We start from the raw sequence: 18,929 nt of genomic DNA on the forward strand, positions 1-18,929 counted from the left end.
TTTCCGCCCCTCCCGGAAGTCGGCCGCTGCCGAATCCGCTTCGGTGACGGATTGGCAGCAGCCAATTGGAGGAGGGGAGGGACGGGCCGCCGCCGCCGAAGGGCCAATGGCAGGTGGCTCACGATGACGCTGCCGACATGGCGGCTGCGGTAGCACAGCCCGGGGACGTGTCGGGCTGCTCGGTAACTCCGGTCGGGGCTCCGGGAGCGGAGCAGCTGCCTCATTAGTATTCGTGCCCACGAGGCAGCGCAGCGGGCCCTCCGGGAGAGCGAGCGTCGCGGCCATGGCTTATCACTCCGGCTACGGAGCTCACGGTGCGTGGGGCGGGCGGGGCGCGGCCCGACCTGCCTCCGGAGGGTCGGCGGCACGGCCCTCTCACCCCGAGGGAAGGGGCGGCCTGACCGCTGCCCGGGGTGGCGGGTGTCGTTAGGGTTCCTGCCCAGCTCCACTCGACAACGCGTCCTGGACTTCGCCCTCTCGGCCGATCTTGCGATGGGGCAGTGACGGCACAGCTGGGATCCCCGTGCCGGACCCGGGCACGAACGGGGCCGCCTCCGGAACTGCCTTTCCCTGTCATGACGCTGCTGGGTCCCCGACCATTGCCCGGGGTCTTCGGGTGCCCAGCCGTCGCCTTTCCCACCTTTTTCATTTGGAGATGCCCTTGCCATTGTCTTCTCCGCCTAGCAAGCTTCTCACTGTCCCAGGCTGTTCGGAGATCACTTCCCTTGAGAAGGCCCCCGGGAACCCCGCGGTGGGCAGCCGCGTCCAGGCACTGCCCCAGCTCTTTCTTTGCCCACATTTAGCGCCTCTGAGAAGAACCCCTGGGGAAGGGATGGCGGTTTGGGCTCATGCTGGGTATTCCTGACACCTCCTCTGCTACCTACAAACCCACAGGCTCCAAGCACAGGACCCGGGCCGCCCCGGACCCCCCTCCCCTCTTCGATGACACAAGCGGTGGTTACTCCATCCAGCCAGGGGGATACCCAGCCCCAGGAGCCGACGTGGCCTTCAATGTCAACCACTTGCTTGGGGACCCAGTGGCCAACGTGGCTATGGCCTATGGCAGTTCCATCGCATCCCATGGGAAGGACATTGTGCACAAGGAGGTGTGGTGCTCCCCCAGGGCAAGGGTGGCAGGATCTCTGGCCAAGGCTGGGGCATCACGCAATCCCACCTGACCCTCCCAGCACCCCGAGGTCCGGGTGCCCTGTGCCCACAGCCTCCTCTCTCTTCCCTCCCAGCTGCACCGCTTTGTGTCTGTCAACAAACTCAAGTACTTTTTCGCTGTGGACACAGCCTATGTGGCCAAGAAGCTAGGGCTCCTGGTCTTCCCCTACACACACCAGGTGAGCTGGCAGGCCCCCTTGCCTCCCTCATCCTGCTCCGCAGTCTGGCCCCCACACCTCAACCCCTTCTTTCCTCTCTTGTCTTTTCCTCTCGACTGGGCTGCCGCTGCCATTGCCAGAATTGGGAAGTGCAGTACAGTCGTGATGTCCCTCTGCCCCCGCGACAAGACCTCAACGCCCCTGACCTCTATATTCCCAGTGAGTCTTGACCTGGGCGGGGGGATGTGAGGGGACTTGTGTCTTGCGGCACCAACGAGGAGAGTCATGTGTTGATTCAGTGTCTGCTCTTGGGGCTTTTGTGTGTGGCAGTCACGCAATACCAGGGAGACAGCGGGGTGGCCAGGAAGGAGCTTCCTGGGTATGCCTTCAGCGACCTCAGGGGACACCCCTGTGACACCTTCCTGCCTCCTGACTCGGACTGTGTGCCTCCCCAGCCTGGAGCCTTGGATTTAGACCTCCTCCTGGCTACTCTCACTCTCCTGTAAAACAGTGCCTCCCGCAAAGGCGTGTGGTGGAGGCTCGGTGAGGTGGGGTGCACTCAGCACAGCACCTGGCCCGTAGGAATCATCCCGTAACGAGTAGCTGTTATCATCATTATTACTGTCCCCAAGGCCTGCTCAAAAGTCCCCTCCCTTCTCAGTTCCCAAACTGCCCGTCCACATGGCACAGGTCAGGCTGCCCACGCTTGGCTGTGGCTGGCAGACTCTACATCTGACTCCTCTGATCTGTGAGAGTGCCCCGGCCAGCCCAGGGCCCAAGGAGGGACATGGGTTCTTCTTCCATCCTTCATTCCATTTCCCTCTCGGGACCACCGAGTAAGGTGGGAACTCCACTCTCATGTTACATGGAGAAGCCAAGCTCAGAGACTTGAGTATCTTGCAGGTGGTAGAGCTGGTTTCCTGATCCCAAACACTGCCCTCTGGTGGACACATCAGTTCTGGTGCTTCAGGCGGGCAGAGGACAGGACCGATGAGTTACTAGTAAAGCTGTGAAAGCCCGGCTCCCACTGGCTCTGAGCTTTGGTGCAAACAGTTAAACGTGGAGCTCTACCTGGGCAGGGTGGCCAGAGCTGTAGCTGGCACCAATGTCCAGACTTAGAACTGGCTGCAATGAGGTCACCCCCATGGCCTGTACCCAGGGACAGCCTGGTTAGTCCATCCAACCTGCACTTTGGTCCTATGGTTTCTCCTGAGATCAGTTTGACCCCTGCCTGTGGGTCAAGGATGAGCAATAGCCTTGACCAGTGATGTTTCTGAGACACAGCAGGGAACTTTGGTGAGTTTCCTAGCACAGGGACAGAGGCAGATGGCTTGGTGGTCCTGAGAAAAGGATCGGGTGGCATTTACACGGGAGAATGGGCTGAGTGTGACAGTTGCCAAGTTGGGATGTGCAGGGAAGGAGGTATGAGGGGGAGGTAAGGGTGTCAGTGGCCTCAAATGCCTAGCTGGGGAGGGCTCTGGTTGAGGAAACCAGGCCTGATGGCGTCTCTCTGGCTCTTGGCAGCAATGGCCTTCATCACCTATGTATTGCTGGCTGGGATGGCACTGGGCATTCAGAAAAGGTCAGTGCCAGCCCCCTCCCCATTCCTGCTCTTCTCCACAGCAGCCTAGGGGATCTGTGCCAGGTCCCAAGCCCACTCCCAGCCCCCAGTCTCACACCTGCCCCCGCCCCCCTGGCCACAGGTTCTCCCCAGAGGTGCTGGGCCTGTGCGCAAGCACAGCTCTGGTGTGGGTTGTGCTGGAGGTGCTGGCCCTGCTCCTGGGCGTCTACCTGGCCACCGTTCGCAGTGACCTGAGCACCTTCCACCTGTTGGCCTACAGCGGCTACAAATATGTCGGGTGAGCACCTGGGAGCCCAGCGGGAGGCTGGCCTTGGGGAGGGCTCTGGGCCCTGGGTTCCTGGCCTGCACAGCGTAGCCTGGAACAGTGACCCTGGACGTGCCTCTGCCCCTCTCCGCCTGTCTCCTCTACTAGAGAGACTGTTTCCAGCAGTCGCTTCAGGAACGTGTAGTGTTGTCAGGTGGGGACTGGACAGTCAGTCACATGGGAGCACAGGGGAGAAGGGGCTGGAGCTGGGGCAGTGAGGGAGGTCTCAGATCCAGGTCCTGGGCTGAGTCCTGGGCCTTCAGGATTCATTCTGAGTCTAGGTCCCTGTGGGGACAGACGGGGGGGTGAAAAGTCCTGGGTGGTGGTGGGTGGGGTTTACGTTGGGCTCTGGGCCCTGGCTGGTGGGGCCAGTCTCAGGCCTGGACCCCTGTGGGGGTCTCCAGCCTGCTCCCCACCCTGGCCTTGCAGGATGATCCTCAGTGTGCTCACGGGGCTGCTCTTTGGCAGCGATGGCTACTACGTGGCGCTGGCCTGGACGTCGTCTGCACTCATGTACTTCATCGTGAGTCTGGGCTGCCCCCTGCCCCGTCCTCCCCAGGTTGGAGCTGGGGATGAGCCCTCCTCCGCCCCAGTCAGCTGCAGCTCTCCTTTCTTCCAGGTGCGCTCTTTGCGAACAGCAGCCCTGGGCCCCGACAGCATGGGGGCCCCGGCCCCCCGGCAGCGTCTCCAGCTCTACCTGACTCTGGGAGCTGCAGCCTTCCAGCCCCTCATCATATACTGGCTGACCTTCCACCTGGTCCGGTGACCCCTGGCCCCCACTGGCATTGATTTTTCCATACATTAAAGATTTGATTTCCTTGATTTTGTTTGACCCTTGTTTCTGGGGCCTGTGTGTGTTGGGGGGGGGGGGGGGCGCGGGGGCGGTTGCTGGCACCTTTGCAGTGTCCAGGGGAACAGGTTTGGGACTGTCTAGACCAGTGGTTCTCAACCTTGGCTGCACATTAGCATCACCTGGGAATCTTTTGAAAATCCTGATTTCTGGGCCTCATCCTCCGGAAATTCTGTTTCTTTGTTCTGGGGTGAGGCCACAACATTAGTAACAAAGAAACAGAATTTCCGGAGGATGAGGCCCAGAAATCAGGATTTTCAAAAGATTCCCAGGTGATGCTAATGTGCAGCCAAGGTTGAGAACCACTGGTCTAGAAGAAGGGGGACCCCAGGGAGGGCTTCCTGGGTTAGTGACCTTGATATTTCCTTGTAAGGCAAGTGGAAGGGTTTTATTAGGAACAGCTGTTTATGTCTGGGAACATGATGATGGAAGGGGACAGCTGCCAGGGAGACCTCTAAGGCCTCTGGTCCATCTGAGGGGGTCCCCAGAGGGGCCTGTGGGCTGGTGCACAAGCCTAGCGTGCTGAGGGTGTAGCTCATGGCTGTTCCTTCTATAGTCCCTTTGCCCCATCTCTTGGAGCCTTTCAGGAGCAGAACGGGCCCAGGTGTTTGCAGTAGTTTATTCATATTTTGTCACAAATGGCCGGGGAGGGGGTGCCGGACTCCTCCAGGCAACATAGAAAATAGGTCCAAGAGACAGGTGGGCTGGGTTGGGGCAAATGGGGACAGGAAGGAGTCTGAAGAGAGAGCCTGGGGAAGGGGAGAGGGCAGGCTAGGAGTGGGACTGCCCCCCTGCTGAGCCTGCTCATTCTGGGTGTGGGTACCCCCCCACCTGCAGGGGGAGCCTCAGGGTGGGGTTGAGGGGGCTGGCCCAGAACTTCCAGGGTCAAGCCCTGCCCCTTGGCAGGGCCCCAAGTCCTTCCCAAAGTTGGACAAGGCCGGAGGTTCCGCCCCTTCCAGGACTGACCGCCATGCCCACAGGCTGGCAGAGGAGCTCCTGCCCCTATTTAGAGCTCTGCCCAGCCCTAGTCCAAGGGGAGTGGGCTCTGAAGGCGGGAGGTCCCCGCAGCAGCAGTTTGGGGGGTGGAGAGGAGGCTGGGGGCACCAGTGCCCCTTCCCTCCTCAGGGCTGAGGCCACTGCGGCCGAGGAGCAGGGCTGGGGGTGCACAGGCGTCCGGTCCGTTCTGGGCTCGCTCCCTGGCCAGCTTCCCCCTTAGAAACTCACCAGCGTATAAACCATACTGTGGGGAGACGAGGCAGTAAGGGGAGACCTGAGCAGGCCCAGCTGCTGGCTGCCCACCCTGCCACACCCTGGCTTGCTCTCAGTCCTCCAGGGCAAAGGGCAGGAACTAGAAGCCCAACTATTCCTGGGGTTGAGGGCATGGTGCCTGGAGCACCCCTTCCCTGACTTCTGTGGGCAGGGCCTCACCTGTACAGATAATAGAAGAAGGAGAGCAGGTAGAAGGCGAGTTTGCACCAGGACTCCTTCTGGCAGTAGTTGAGGATGTCGGCATTCATGATGGAGACTGCATCATACATGACCTCAGAGCCATCCGCAGGGCGGTGGAAGTACCTGGGCGAGGGAGGGCCCTGAGTGCCCACCATCCCGGCTCCCACCCCCTCTGCCCAGCTCCCCCATCGCACCCTCCCCGGGGCAGCTGCTTCCCTCACCTCCAGAGGTGGTAGAAGAGGAGGGGGATGTTGAGGCCCAGGGTCACCCACTCCGCTGCACACAGAAACATCAGGCAGAAGAGGCCGTGGATGGAGTACTCTGGGACCACCAGCTGGGGGTGAAGGGGAGAGGTCAGCGGCCTGGTGCCAGGACAAACCCGAGCTTCAAGGGCATGGAGGGGAGCTGGGATTTGGGCACTGCCCACCCACCGTGATCTCTGGGAACTAAAAGGGCCTCTAGCCTCCCATTCCCTCCCCGGTGGCAGAGCAGATCAGACAGGCTCCAGAGGAGGAAGGTCACAGAAGGGGCTGAGCTGGGCTAGGAGCCTCCTGCCTCCAGCCCTGACACTGACCTTCCTCAGGAGGCAGCAGATGCGTTCGATGTTTTTTAAACGCTCGCGCTGTAGGGGAGGAAAAAGCCGTGGTGGGGATGGGGTGGTGGAGGAGCAGGTATTGGAGGAGCCCGCCGCCCTCCAGGGCTCCCGCACCGCCCCGCATGTGGCCGCCAGGGGGCACCAGAGCAGTCTCGGCAGGAAAGCAGCCACACCATCCCCATGGCAACCGTCACCATGGCGGGACTTTCACCCGCATCACCACGGCAACGGCCCGGAGCTTGGCAACGGCTGCCCCGCCAGGAGGAACCCGAGCCCTGAGCCCGCGCCAGGTGTTTTCACCTGGGGGGGGGGGGGGGACAGACAGAAGAAGGGGCAAAGCCACGGGTCCTCCTCCCTCCGCACATACACACCCGTCTTCCCGGCCCCCACCCCACTTAGCCCACAACAGATGGAAAGACAGACGGACGGACACACCTCGGCACAGCACATGTATCACTTACTGCCCGCGCTGGGTTCCCCTGGTCGATGGGGTTCTTAAAGTCGGTCCGCAGCTCATCAAAGGCTATGATCTGGGGGAGGGGTGTGTGCCTGTCAGGGTTGGAGCAGCAGCGTATGGCCCTCCACCCGTCCTTCTGTGGGACAGTAATTCATACATGGGGGCCAGACCAGACGGAGAAACAGGCTCAGGGAAGGGCAGGGTGTGGCCCAAGGTCACACGAGTCTGGAATAGAGCCCTAGTGATGCCAATACAGGCCAGTCCATGATGCTTCCATCCCAAACACCCTGAGGTGGTGTCTTCTCTGCCGAGCCCTGTGCCAAGCACTGGGGCCCCCCAAGGCCTGCGACACGGCTCCTGCCCTGGTGGAACCCCAGGCCTGGGAGAACTGACTGCATTCCAGGGTGATCGGGCTGCAGGGCACAGGGAGACCCTGAAGTGGGTGCCTGACCCAGTGTGGGGGTGATGCAGGGTTCCGGCCGGACTCCGGTGTTTGTCTGGTGAACAAATGGGGTGTGTGTGTGTGTGTGGGGGGGGCAGTCTGAGCAGCAGGAACTGCAGGTTCAAAGGCAAAGGGCTGAAAGAATATTCTGGAAGTTGCAGATTCCATGGGGCTAGAATGAGTGAGGTGAGTGAGAAGAAGAAACTGGGGAAAGATGGGCTGGAGAGGTCAGCCGTCAGCCATGGGTGCTCTGTGGGGCTGGATCAGATGTTTGGACTTGAACAAACAAGTAATGGGGAGCCATTTGAGGGGTATAATGCAGCAGAGGGGGGGAGCCAAGTTGATGACATAGAATTGATGGAGCAGGAGTTACAAACTGGCTAACAGTTTCAGCCAAGATGTACGTGATGCTTACTCTAGGCCAGCAGGCTTTATGTTTGTGAACTCATTAATGCTTGCAACAACCCGATGATGTTGCTATTATTTCCATTTTGCAAACAAGGAAACAGAGAAGTGACCAGTGGTTCTCAACCTTCCTAATGCCGCGACCCTTTAATACAGTTCCTCATGTTGTGGTGACCCCAACCATGAAATTATTTTCGTTGCTACTTCATAACTGTAATTTTGCTACTGTTATGAATCATAATGTAAATATCTGATATGCAGGATATATTTTCAGGGGTCGCGACCCACAGGTTGAGAACCACTGGACTAGTCCAAGACCACGCAGCTAATTAGTGGCAAGACAGGATTCTGATTCAGACTCTAGAGTAAAATCCTTAACCACCTTATCATACTCAGAACAGACCAATGAGGGGACTGTTAAAAGAGTGTTTGGTGTTGATGGTGACCTGAGTGAAGGGAGTGCAGTGGGATGTAGAGGTGTGGATGGATCCCAGAGTTCTTTAAAAGCCAGACCCCAGAGAGCCTGAATAGCATCGGAACAGAGACAGAGGAGCCCAAGGTGCCTTTGTGTGTTAGGGCACCTGGTGGGGCAGTATTCTCACTGGGATGGGAAACTTGGGGGGCGGGCAGGTGTTTGAGGGGATGATGGGACAGACCTTGGGAGAACTGGCATGGGAGAAGCCTTCTGGGGTTACCCCCCCTCAGCAGCAGCCCTAAGATGAGACAGCAGGCCCACCACACCCTAGCAGCCCAGACCCCAGACGGCTGGGAGGGAGAGAACATGGGCTTCCTGTGCTCCATCTGGAGCAGCACCCCCAACTCCCTATTGACTCTGGGCAGCCACCTGCCTGCCAGGCACAGAAACAGGGTCCAGCAGGGAGTGGAAGGGTGCTGTCTGCCTGCCCCAGAGCGGGTACCATCAGCAGGAGGCGGGTGTCTCGCCTCCTACCCCCCAGACTGCCTGGCGCTGACTCAGTCCCCTGGAACAAACAATCCCCCACGGTGACAGCTGACACGCGTCACTCACCATCAGGGTTGCCTAGCGACCAAGTGGGCTTGGGCTCAGGCTGTGGGGTGGGATCTGGGGTCCTGCCCTGAAAGATTTTAATTCTTACCAATTTGGATGTAGGACCACACCTCTTGTCCCCACCGCACCCCCTGAGCAGGCCCTGCTCTGGGCACTGTAATGTCCACACCACAAGCCCATTTTACCGACGAAGAAACAAACTCAGAATGAGGGATCTTTACTAGATCACCCAGCAAGATAGTTGAGCCAACACAGTGCCTGACATGGAGTAGGTGCTCAATAAATATTTGTTGAGAAAGCTTGGGCCTTTCTCCCAGCTTGGGAACCCCACAAGGGCAAAGCCTGAGTCTTATTCATCCTTGGCTTTCCCAAAGCCACCCAGAGCTGATTCTCAGGAAGCATGGACACACGTTAGTTGGATGGATGACTTCTCTGAGGACCCCCTAAGGACAGGGACTAAGGGGTGACCCCCCATAGGGACTGTGGGAGGCCTCTGGGTAAGGAGGGGCCCAGAAAGGGGCTTCTTGAATTCAAGGAGCCTTTCTCCCAGGAGCTGGTTAGCTCTGAGTTCCCAGTCTCAATTCCTTCCAGTCCTCAGGAATCAGCCCTCCTGCTCCTACCCCATAGCACTGTCCAAGGCCCAGATGAAATAGGGGACTCAGAGAGACCAAGATGGACCCCGGGGGGATGGAGAGAGGGGAAGAGAACAGAAAAAGGGGGAGGGAAAGGAAAAAGCAACTGCAAGGCCCAGAGAGAAAGACAAAGTCAGGGAGAGAGAGGGCTGGAGATGGTGTGTGTGTGTGTGTGTGTGTGTGTGTGTGTGTGTGTGTGTGAAGGTGCCTAAGGGAGCTCACTCCTTACACAGGAGAGACAGTTGAGTCCACAGAGTCCTGATACAAAGGAGACAGGCAGTGGGGGCAGCAGGGGATGGTGAAGGGAGACTGGTCAAGAGCTGGGGAGGACCACGGAGCAGGCAGGCAGCAAATCCCAGGAAAAGGAAGTGGGGAGACCAGGAAAGAGGCAGGTGAGACAATGCGGAAGAAGTGAGAAGGAAGGGGGGACAGGGAAGGGCTTGAGGGGGGTAAGGGTAACCCCCCCAGAGGAAAGAAAGATCAGGGCGTGTGTCCTGGAAGTGCCAGCAGAGCTGAGTGGGCCAGGGCCGAGATAGGTTGACTGTGTGATGGGGGCTGAGGAGGGACAGAGGAGGAGGGAAGGCAGCGAAGGGGGAGGGGGGAGCGCTAAAGGCCCCAAACAATGAGCTGAAAGGCTGGTTGATGGTTCTGTGGTGAGAGGAAGGGAGCCAGGCAGGGGCACCACCACGAGGGCCCAGAGAGAGAACAGGGGAGAGGGAACCTCTCTAAGGCAAGGTGATCAGGATAAAGAAATGAGAAATGGAGATTCTCAAGGGCCAGGTGTGAGGCCAGGCCACAGTGAGAGACAAACTAGAGGGAACAGCAGACAAAGGGGAACGCGGGGGCAGGAAGAGGAGGGAAGCTGGAAAGTGGGGAGGAGACCTGGGGGGTGGGGGGGAGGAGGGAAGCCCAGACAGGAGGGGTAGGGAAACCCAAGGTGAGCTGGTGGTGGTGGCCAGGTCTCTGGGGCTGCTTAGAGGCAATGGCTGCTGGGTCAGGAGGGGGATGGGAAGAAAAAGGGTTAATGGGCTCTGCAATCTGTGGGTCCTGTAAACAGATGCAGTTGCCATAGCAACCGGCTCCATCACTCAGGCTGGAAAAACCCACAAGGTGGTGGTGGGGGGAGCAAGCAGACCGACGGAAACGGGGGCACCTGGATGGTGATGGTAGTGGCGGGGGGGGGGAGAAGCAAGAACCCCAGAATCCCACCCCATACTCCAAAGCTGCTTGGGGCAGGGGAAGGGAGTCAGAGAGGCGGGGGCGGCGGAGGAAGGGGGGCCCCCCTGGGAAGGGAAGCCGACCAGAGGGGTATTAATGGGGGCCAACAGGAGCCGGTCGGTGGGGGAGAGCAAAGAGGAATCTCCAAGTTTCCCTGGGCCCAGAGACCATCCATCCTTCTGGTCCCCTCCCGCTCCGTGCGCCCCTTGCCCCACCCCGCCCCCAACCCCAGCCGGGCCTTACGTGCCAGATGACAAAGAAGATGAGGGAGGCGCACAGCACCAGGGTGAGCATGTAGCAGAACGCGGCGAAGGTGAACGCCATGGCCCCCCCGCCGGGCGGCGGCCCGGGGGGCGCCAGCGCGGGGCCCGGGCGCAAGGGGACGCCCCCCGGCCCGCGCTTAGGGCCGGCCGGGCATGGCCCGCAGGGCTCGGGCACGGGCTCGGGGGATGCTGGCGGCGTGGCCGGGGCCGGGGCCGCGGGCCGGTGGGCTCGGGCGGCGCGTCCGCTGCCGACTGCCCGGGCCCCGATCGCTCATCCTGCGATCCCTCGCCCGCGGCTCCCTCTCTCCAGCCCGTGAAGCCGGCGGGGCGGAGCCGGGGGCGGGGCCGCCGTGCCAGCGGCCTCGGGCGGGGCCGGGTCTCCGTGAGCCCAGCCGCCAGTGCGACCGGGTCCGAGTGCCACCGCCCACCCCAACCTCAGTGACTCGTAGGCGGGACGCTCACCTCTGGCACATGCGCCCCTCCACCTGCCCGGGTGTCAGACAACAAACCCACCAGCCCGACTAGGTCCACTCGGCCCAGCACTCACCCCCGCTCTCACCCACCGGCCAGAGGGAGTACTGAGGTCTTAAGCGGGAAGCACTGCCACCATCGGGGGCAGAAGCTTGGCTTGAAGCCAGTGAAGCCAGAGAGGGGGCTGAGCCACAGGGCTGGGCAGACATGGGCCAGGCCCAGTGGGGCACAATGCCTGGGGTGCCCCGCTATTGCCCATTCACAGCCTGTGTGCCGAGGGCGTGTTGGCATCACCAGGTACTCGCTGATGGCCTGCCTCCTCCCCTGTTGGAATCGTGCTGGGCCCCATGGGGACAGACCACAGCACAAGCCCGCAGCTCTCCTGGCTTCGGGAAGTGGGTCAAGGACTTTGGACAGCAACCCTGAGATACAGCCCACGCCCAGCCCCCTGTGCAGCCCACCAAGCCCAGGGCTCCAGTTCCAACCCCTACCTCAAGGGGCTCCCACCACAGACCACACACAGCCACCACAACTTCCTTGCAAAAACCCTCGGCTCACCGGAGGGCCAGTGGAAATTTATTTTTTTGTCCTTTCTGTCTTTTCCCCAAGTGGCTTTTCCTTGCAAAATGCCTGACATGACCAGAGGGGAACCTGGGAGAAGGGGGGCACCCTAAGAGGCAACCCAGGGACTTAAATACAAGCTGGAAGGCAGGGCACAGGTGGGACAGGCGAGACAGCACACGGGACATGGCTTGTCAGGTAGAGAACAAAGGTTTTTTTTGCAGGAAGAAGCTGTGCCAGAGGGCCAGGGGCTAGGATCCTGGGTGGGAGGGGGTGAGAAGAGACCCCCAACCCTGGGTTGCACCCATATTCCCCAGAGAAGTAGCAACAGAGGATGAGGATCTGCCCTTGTAGGCTCCAAGGAGGGGAGAGAAAGCCACTGCGCTGCCTCGGGGAAGGGAGGTGCTGGCAGAGTGAGGGTTAAGGCTGGTGCCCGGCCTCTGGCACAGTGTGCCTTCCACCTCCGCCTGCCTTGAGGACAAAGGGGCACGGTGGGCAGGCAGCACATGGGCCTGGTTCTGGCAGGGCAGGGGGTGGCAAGAGCAGGCTCCCTCTGGGCACAAGACACAGGCCCAGCTCGGCTGCCCGCCCACCTGCACTAGATGGGCTCAGACCTCACTGTGGCTGGACGGCTGGAGCTGTGAGTGTGGGAGGGGTGGGAGGAGCGGTAGGGAGGAGGGGAAAGGGGGGCTGTTGGGCCCCTGTAACCCCCATGCCCGTCCTGAAGTCCGACCTAGGACCCTGGATCCCAGGTTCTGGTCCCCGGTCCCATTTCTGGCCCCGGGCACTGACTTCAGCCTGGGCAGTAGAGGCCAGGAGGCCCTCAGTTCATGGGGAAGGGTTGGGCAGGGGAGAAAAGGACAAGGAGAGAAACCCACTGCAGCATACATGGGGGCCAGTGGAGGGAGACAGACAGAGGGGCCCTCATCCCAAAGAAAAGTGTATGGTGGCGTATCTTTTAAAGTTACCTAGAGGCAGCAGCAGAGCAAGGCCCACAGTGCCCCAGCCCCAGGTCCTGGGTGTCCTCCCTTGGGGGCCCTGGTAGAACCGAGGCTCAGGGTGGCAGGCAGATGGGCCAGAGGGAGATGAGGAGCCAAGGACACCCCAAAGCCACAGACTCAAATACCCCAGGAGAGGGAGGCACCTCCTGCCCCCTCCAGGAGCATCATCTGGAGAAGGTGCCCCTCCTGTCCCACCCCCGCGCCCCTTCTAGCAACAGCCGCCACCAGCTGGCTTCACGGGGGTGCTGTCGATCTTGAGGTTGGGTCGCTCACCCCCGGTGGCAGCCCCCGGGCCCATCCGCTTTTTTATTTCAGCAGCCATGGTCATGAACGCCTGCTCAACGTTGGTGGCGTTCTTGGCACTCGTCTCCAGGAAGGGGATGCCCAGAGAGTCTGCAAACTCCTGACAAGGGGAGAGAAGAGGAGAGAAGTGAGGCGTGAGAGGCAGTCGCCCCAGCCACCCTGGGAGGCCCGGCCCCGGCCGCTCACCTTGGCTGTGGTGTTATCCACCACCTTCTTGGTGGTGAGGTCACTCTTGTTGCCCACCAGGAGCTTGTTGACATTCTCGCTGGCATAGCGGTCGATCTCCTGTAGCCACTGCTTCACGTTGGCATAGGATTCCTAGGGCAGCCAGGGCCAAAAGTTACTCTGCTCCCCACCCCTACCCTACACTTGGAGAACAGGGGCTTTGAGGGGAAAGGGCTGCCCTGGACTCCTGAGAGAGCAGGAGCCCGGGACTCAAGGGACCCACAGGAAGCGCCTTTCTCCAGGCTCCACTGTCCTCCCTGGCCTCCTCCGTCTGAGACTCCAAAAGCCAGCCCCAGCCCCGCCCCAGCCGTCTGCCGACAGCCCCAGCACCTAAACAGTGTAGGCCTAAGGGCCTGCAGCTGCTTCTCTCTCCCTGACACACAAAAAAGGTTCAACCACCGTGGGGAGCAAATGGCATCAGGAGAGAGGCCAGGAAGAGAGAGAAATCGAGAGTAACAGGTTCGCAAGGATCACCAAGTTCTCCCAGTGGCCTTATAGTCCCTTTAAGGTTGAGGTCTTGGAGCCAGTTACAGGTGAAGGGTCCTTGCAGCAGAAGAGACCCTGGCCTATGAGGGAGACAGGTATCCTGGGAACAGAGTCTAGCGTGCATCCTACTTCTGGCCCCAACAGCCTCCTCACTCGGCTCAGGGGATTTGCCACTCCCGACCCCCAGCCGGCATGAGGGGAGGATGGAACTTTCAGGGTTGTGCTGGAGCCAGAGAGGACAGGTATCACCGGGGTTCACACTTACACCCCCCGCCATGTCCCAGGCTGGGCCCTGTGCTGAGCACTGGGGATAAAGAAGGAATGAGACCTGGACCGTGCCCTAAAGCACCGGGAAAGGAAGGACTAGACCAGGACACACGGTGGCGTGACAGGGCGCTGAGTGCTGCAGGGACGGGAGCTGCTGAGCTCCGGGACTACCACTGCCTGCGGAGGCTCAGCTGACCCACACCTGCAGGGACGAACTGGCCTGCGAGAAAGCAAGTGAGGGGACGGGGAAAGGTGCAAGGGGAGTACACGGCATGCGCTAGGTCACAGAGTGCGAGGGGCACGGTGCCTTTCGAGAGTGGGAGGAGCTGAATGTTGCTGGGACGCAGGCTCTGAGCAGGGAGAGGGCGAGGAGCAGGCTAGCGCCTGGAGGAGCTTAGCCTGGCTGCATCTTAGACAACCAGGAGCCAGTGGGGGGTTTTCTTAGGAAGGGAGTGGCAGGAACACACCTGTGTTCTGGGAAGACAGTCCTGGCAGGAGTGGAGGCCAGATCAGAGCAGCAAGATGGAGACCAACAGGGACGAGAAGCTGTGCCTGAGCCAGGGAGTGAGGCAGGGAAGAGCACAGGACCCAGGCAGACTGGCTCTGCCATTGACTGTGTGACCCTAGAGATGTCGCCTGGCCTGAGCCTGTTTCCTCCCCTCTGTAAAGCAGTACCTCCCAGTGGGCTGTGAGCATGAGATGATGAATGCAGGCCTGTCTCATAACAAGAGCTTAATTAGGAGCTGCTGGTACCCCATCACTGCGATTATGAGGAGCCAGATTTGAGAGAGAGGATGAGGGAGTGCAGAGGGGGCTGACTGTCTGGACGGGGAAGGGAAGAGTGTTCTTATCAGGCTAAGAGGGATGCAAGAGCTGGCTCAGGGAGAGATGGTGAGGCCAGTGCTGGACACGCTGAGTGCCACAGATGGGGCAGAGCTCAGGAGAGGCTGTATAGGAGCACGAAAAGGTGCACTCGGAAGCAAAAAACCCTGGATTCAAACAATGGCTTTGCCTTTCTGGGCTGTGAAACCATGGACAAGTTACTTCACACCTCTCCCAGCGTGTCTCCTCACCAGGAAAGCAGGGACCCACCATTTAGTTCACTGGGTAATATTGTGAAGATTAGAATACAGACACAAAGTACCAGCGGAATGTCGGACCAAGAGAAGATGTACAGTGAGAGCTATTCAGACATAGGAATCCCAGAACGTAAGACAGAAGCCAAACCACCAAGTGGCCAAAACCACGCAGGGAGTCAGAAGGAGGCTTGGGGCAAGGTCAGGAAGCACAAATATGGGGTTATGGAGGTCAGTACAGCGTGGAGCAGTGAAAAGCCACTGAAAAGATCATCTAGCACAGCAGGGGCTGGGAGAGCTGGAGTTAGCAGAGGACAGAGTTAAAAGCCACGAGAGGTCGATCTGGGCGAGAACTGAAGTGAGGTCACAGGATTTGGCAGTTAGAGGTCCTTGGTGACCTTTGTCTGAGTGGAGCACAGTTCACCCATAGTTTGTCCAGGAGGCACCACCATGAGTCCCTGCTGAGCCAGACAGCTCAGCTGCCCCTAAGAGCAGGGGCTCCTCCTGTAAGTAAGCATCTCCATGTCCCCAGAGCCCGGTCCCCACTAAGCAACGAGGTTTGGTAGGAAGAACGAAGTAGAATCAGCAGACTAGGCTTTCTGTCTCTGCCACGTGACCAGCTGCAGGACTCTGACCATCTCACCTGTGAAATGGGAACACGATGCAGACCTCTCGAGGGCTATGCACACCAAAGACGGACAGGCTCTGTCAGCCATGAGGAATGCCGTGACTGTTTCTATTGCTGCCAAAGACACACACCGAATGCTGCCGCAGCCGGCGCTGGGCTCCCAAGCCTCTGCTCACGCTCCGCCCAGAGTGCAGGGCCCCCTCGCTTCCTTGCCTAAAGCTCTCCACTGGCTTCTCTAGAGTCTTTACACAGGAGGCCATGGGCCCAGCACAGCGACCAATCAACTGACTTAACGCCCTCAAAACACAGGTGCCTGGATGGTCTAAAATAAGGTGGCAAGTTTGGCGGGGAGGGGCGGGGTCTGGCTCTGTGAAGACCCTGCAGCAGGGCCTCTGAGGATCTATTTCTGCTGTTTCCCTCTGGGTGAAATGGGTCCGGTGCTTTCCAGGCCACATCAGGAAGAGGATGGGAAGAGTGAAAAGAAGCCGGAGTCAAAGACCTGAGGCTGAGAAAGCAAAGCAGGGGAAGGTGAGCCCAAGAGTACCTGGTCGGTGACGTCATACACCACAATGATGCCATGAGCTCCCCGGTAGTAGCTGGAAGTGATGGTCCGGAACCGCTCCTGGCCAGCCGTGTCCCACTACAAGACAGTACGGGAGAGGGCAGGTCAGCCCTGGGTTCCATGCCCAGAGCCCCTGCCTTCCATGGCGGAGGCCCCTGCACCAGGGGCCTTAGGAAGAGCGACACTCACGATCTGAAGTTTGATGGTCTTGCCATCCAGCTCAATGGTTCGGATCTTGAAGTCCACCCCGATGGTGCTGATGTAGCTCTCTGTGTACGTGTCATCCTGGAAGATCAGAGGCCAGTGAACTGTCCTGAGTGGACAGGCCGGAGGCCTACCTAGAAAACCTCCCTCAAGTTTCCTGCCCCAGCAAAGCTCCTAATTGCACCCAGCTTGCCAGCCACCTGCCCTTGTTCAGTCAGCTATGTTGCTGGCAGGTCCTGCAACTTCATCCTTGATCCCCAGGTCTTGCAGCTACTGTGCTCTGGGCAGCTACTGTACTACTGTTGCCCATTCTCCCTCCAGCCACCAGCCAGAAACCCAGAAGGATGGTATGGGAGACTTCTTACTCACAGCAAACCGAAGGAGCAGGCATGACTTGCCCACGCCCGAGTCACCAATCAAAAGCAGCTTAAACAGGTAGTCACTAGAGAGAGAGGATGGGAAAGTGTGAAGGCAGGTAGGGAGCCCACCGCCATCCTCCTGGAGCCACAGGTACAGCGTTCTCCCACACTGACATGCCTACGGTGTTCACAAGATCCTCCCACAAGTCCGAGGGGAGGGAGAGCTGACCACCCCCATCACACAGCTGGCCAAAGGCATGAGTATGAATTCCCACTTTACAGAGAGGGAGACTGAGGTCCAGAGAGGGGCATGACAAAAAGTCAGGTGCCAGAGCTGGGTATCCCACCCTGACTCCGGACACACTCCATGGTCTGGAGCCCAGCAGGGACTGTCCAGGGAGCTGCCTGGACTGCGGGGGGGGGGGGGGGGGGGGACCGTCTTGGCAGGGGAGGCCCCAAAGTGGAAGCTGGGCCCAGCCTGGAACTTGTAGAGGGAACATCTGTGTGAAGAGCAGGGAATGAGGCCTCTCGGAAGAGGGGGCAGTAACAACAGTCAGCAGGTGAGATGTACCGACTTCCTACCTGTGCCTGACCCAGTGCTAAGTATTCCAAATGCCCCCTCTCAGTTAAGCCTCGCAACGAAGCGGGGTGTTCTTATTCCCAGTAAATGAGGAAACCAGAGTCGGGAGAAGGGAAGTGACTTGCCCTAAGTCACAATGCTGTTGACTTTGAGACTGGACACCAGGTTCAGGCCCCAAGTCTCCGTGAGGGCCGGTCAGTTCCCTCCTCTAACCCCTGACCATCCGCTCAGAGCCCCGCTCCCCAGGGAGACGTGAGGCCTGGGTCTGGAGGAGAAACGGGAAGAGGCAGAGGGGGAAGAGAGCGGACTCTTCGGGGCGCTGTCAGCGAGAGGCCGGCAGAGGCGGGCCCCCCACCCCCAGGGGAGTGACCGGGGCTTGGAGGAAAGAGAATCTCCCTGGAAGGGGAGCAGCCGCCCCGTTCATCTGAGCATCAGCGGTGACAGCGAGGGAAGGGGTGTGACGGCGGCGCTGGGGCTGCGCCGGGAGGAGCGGGCAGGAAGGGACCGGGAGCGGCGGGGCAGCCGGACCCACCGGGGCAGGACCCGCGGCGGGAGGACCTGCGGGAGAGCCACCCGGAGCGAGCGGCGCCTCGGGGCCTCCGCGTCTAACCAGCCCCGGGACCAGTCCCGGGAACCAGATTCCGGGAGAACGGGAAGAGCAGAAGGATCGACGGCCCGACCTTAAGGGCCCGAGTCTGGACCGAGACCGGGAACCGTCTGGTGAGAGACCATAACGCTGAGGCCACTGTCAGCACCCAGATCGCCACTTTCAGCCAAGTGGGGAAACTGAGGCCTGGAGAGGCCAGGGCTGCGGGGTCACCTGACCTATGAGGCCTGTTAGGGTCAGTCCCTCGGGCTCCCAGTAGTGTCCCTCGGGGTCGCAGTCTCTGGGCCCCGGGTGCAAGAACTAGGGGTGTGGAGCCGGGGTCCTGGGGGCCCCGGGGGAGGGGCAGGACCCGGATGTGGGGGGGGGGGTCAGCGGAAGAAGGACCCGGATGTGGGGGCGCCGCACAGTCCTGACCCGGGCCGGACAACCCGGTAAGCGCACAGCCCCGTACTCGGGATCGAGGCTACGCCGGACGGCGCAGGCGGGGCTCACTCACTATTCGGGGTTCATGGCGGCAGCGGCGGCCCGCTCGGTCGCTCCCAGTCGGCTCTGCTCCGCCTCCTGTTCCAAGATGGTGGCGGCTCCGCCCCAGAGGCCCCGCCCGCGACGCGCAGCCGCAAACATTCCTGACTGGGACCTCGCTGCGTTGCTTCTCGGGACTTGTAGTCTTCTTACATTGTCCAACACACTCCGTGGCGCAGGCGTAAACCGGGGAGCCCGAGCCTTCTAGCTCACCACTGCGCATTGCCTTCTGGGGCTTGTAGTTCACTCTCTAGACATACCTGGGCTTTTGGACAGCGCTTGGGAGGCTGGAGTTGGAAGCTCTATTGGAGGCTGGGGTTGACACTTTTCACATGTCTGGCAGAGGCAGTTATCCCTACCCTCCCGCCTCCGGAGTTGTATTAGTAAAAGTTTATTTCTTCAGGGTTCTTCGTGTCCTGGCGTTCCTAACTCACAGCCACAGGCCCGGGAGGTGTCCTCATCCACATTTTATAGATGGAAAACTCAAATTCCAGTAACGCGCTCAAGGTCTAACAGCTTACTAAGGGG

The 18,929-nt window shown here is 60.1% G+C and overlaps 3 protein-coding genes across 5 annotated transcripts; 1 reads left to right on the forward strand and 2 right to left on the reverse strand.

Annotated features, from left to right (window-relative positions):
* The first annotated feature begins 107 nt into the window (after positions 1 to 107).
* YIF1A (Yip1 interacting factor homolog A, membrane trafficking protein) lies at positions 108 to 4,033 on the forward strand. Of its 3 annotated transcripts, none has more exons than XM_036326560.1 (8): positions 108 to 314; positions 895 to 1,106; positions 1,242 to 1,346; positions 1,466 to 1,544; positions 2,850 to 2,907; positions 3,029 to 3,184; positions 3,616 to 3,734; positions 3,831 to 4,033. In XM_036326560.1, the coding sequence occupies exons 1-8, from the start codon at positions 284 to 286 to the stop codon at positions 3,998 to 4,000; spliced, it is 930 nt and encodes a 309-aa protein (XP_036182453.1). In that variant the 5' UTR covers positions 108 to 283; the 3' UTR covers positions 4,001 to 4,033. The 3 variants fall into 3 exon arrangements, with proteins under 3 accessions (XP_036182453.1, XP_036182455.1, XP_036182454.1); XM_036326562.1 differs by having other exon boundaries at positions 109 to 314; positions 3,680 to 3,734; XM_036326561.1 differs by having other exon boundaries at positions 110 to 314; positions 3,641 to 3,734.
* A 610-nt stretch (positions 4,034 to 4,643) lies between these two features.
* Positions 4,644 to 10,884, reverse strand: CNIH2 (cornichon family AMPA receptor auxiliary protein 2). Its single transcript, XM_036326567.1, is given in 7 exon segments — positions 4,644 to 5,301; positions 5,490 to 5,633; positions 5,732 to 5,844; positions 6,085 to 6,132; positions 6,567 to 6,635; positions 10,530 to 10,724; positions 10,726 to 10,884. Coding segments are annotated over 7 exon segments (696 nt in total). The 5' UTR covers positions 10,825 to 10,884; the 3' UTR covers positions 4,644 to 5,273.
* A 1,344-nt stretch (positions 10,885 to 12,228) lies between these two features.
* Positions 12,229 to 18,524, reverse strand: RAB1B (RAB1B, member RAS oncogene family). The gene is made up of 6 exons (XM_036326566.1): positions 18,376 to 18,524; positions 16,703 to 16,775; positions 16,319 to 16,414; positions 16,112 to 16,207; positions 13,072 to 13,203; positions 12,229 to 12,985 (listed from the first exon to the last, which is right to left on the reverse strand). Exons 1-6 carry the CDS (start codon positions 18,501 to 18,503, stop codon positions 12,791 to 12,793), a joined length of 720 nt encoding a protein of 239 aa, XP_036182459.1. The 5' UTR covers positions 18,504 to 18,524; the 3' UTR covers positions 12,229 to 12,790.
* Between the last annotated feature and the right edge of the window lie 405 nt (positions 18,525 to 18,929).

The sequence above is a fragment of the Myotis myotis genome, unplaced genomic scaffold (assembly GCF_014108235.1).
Source record: "Myotis myotis isolate mMyoMyo1 unplaced genomic scaffold, mMyoMyo1.p scaffold_m19_p_10, whole genome shotgun sequence".
NCBI lineage: Eukaryota > Metazoa > Chordata > Mammalia > Chiroptera > Vespertilionidae > Myotis > Myotis myotis.

Coding starts and splice junctions, on each gene's coding strand:
- YIF1A (XM_036326560.1), top strand. CDS start 284: ATGGCTTATCACTCCGGCTACGGAGCTCACG. Junction 1,347..1,465: donor TCTTCCCCTACACACACCAG/GTGAGCTGGCAG, acceptor TGCCATTGCCAG/AATTGGGAAGTGCAGTACAG. Junction 3,735..3,830: donor CTGCACTCATGTACTTCATC/GTGAGTCTGGGC, acceptor CCTTTCTTCCAG/GTGCGCTCTTTGCGAACAGC.
- RAB1B (XM_036326566.1), bottom strand. CDS start 18,503: ATGTTTGCGGCTGCGCGTCGCGGGCGGGGCCTCTGGGGCGGAGCCGCC. Junction 16,776..18,375: donor GCCGCCATGAACCCCGAATA/GTGAGTGAGCCC, acceptor CTCTCTCTCTAG/TGACTACCTGTTTAAGCTGC. Junction 16,415..16,702: donor GCCTGCTCCTTCGGTTTGCT/GTGAGTAAGAAG, acceptor CTGATCTTCCAG/GATGACACGTACACAGAGAG.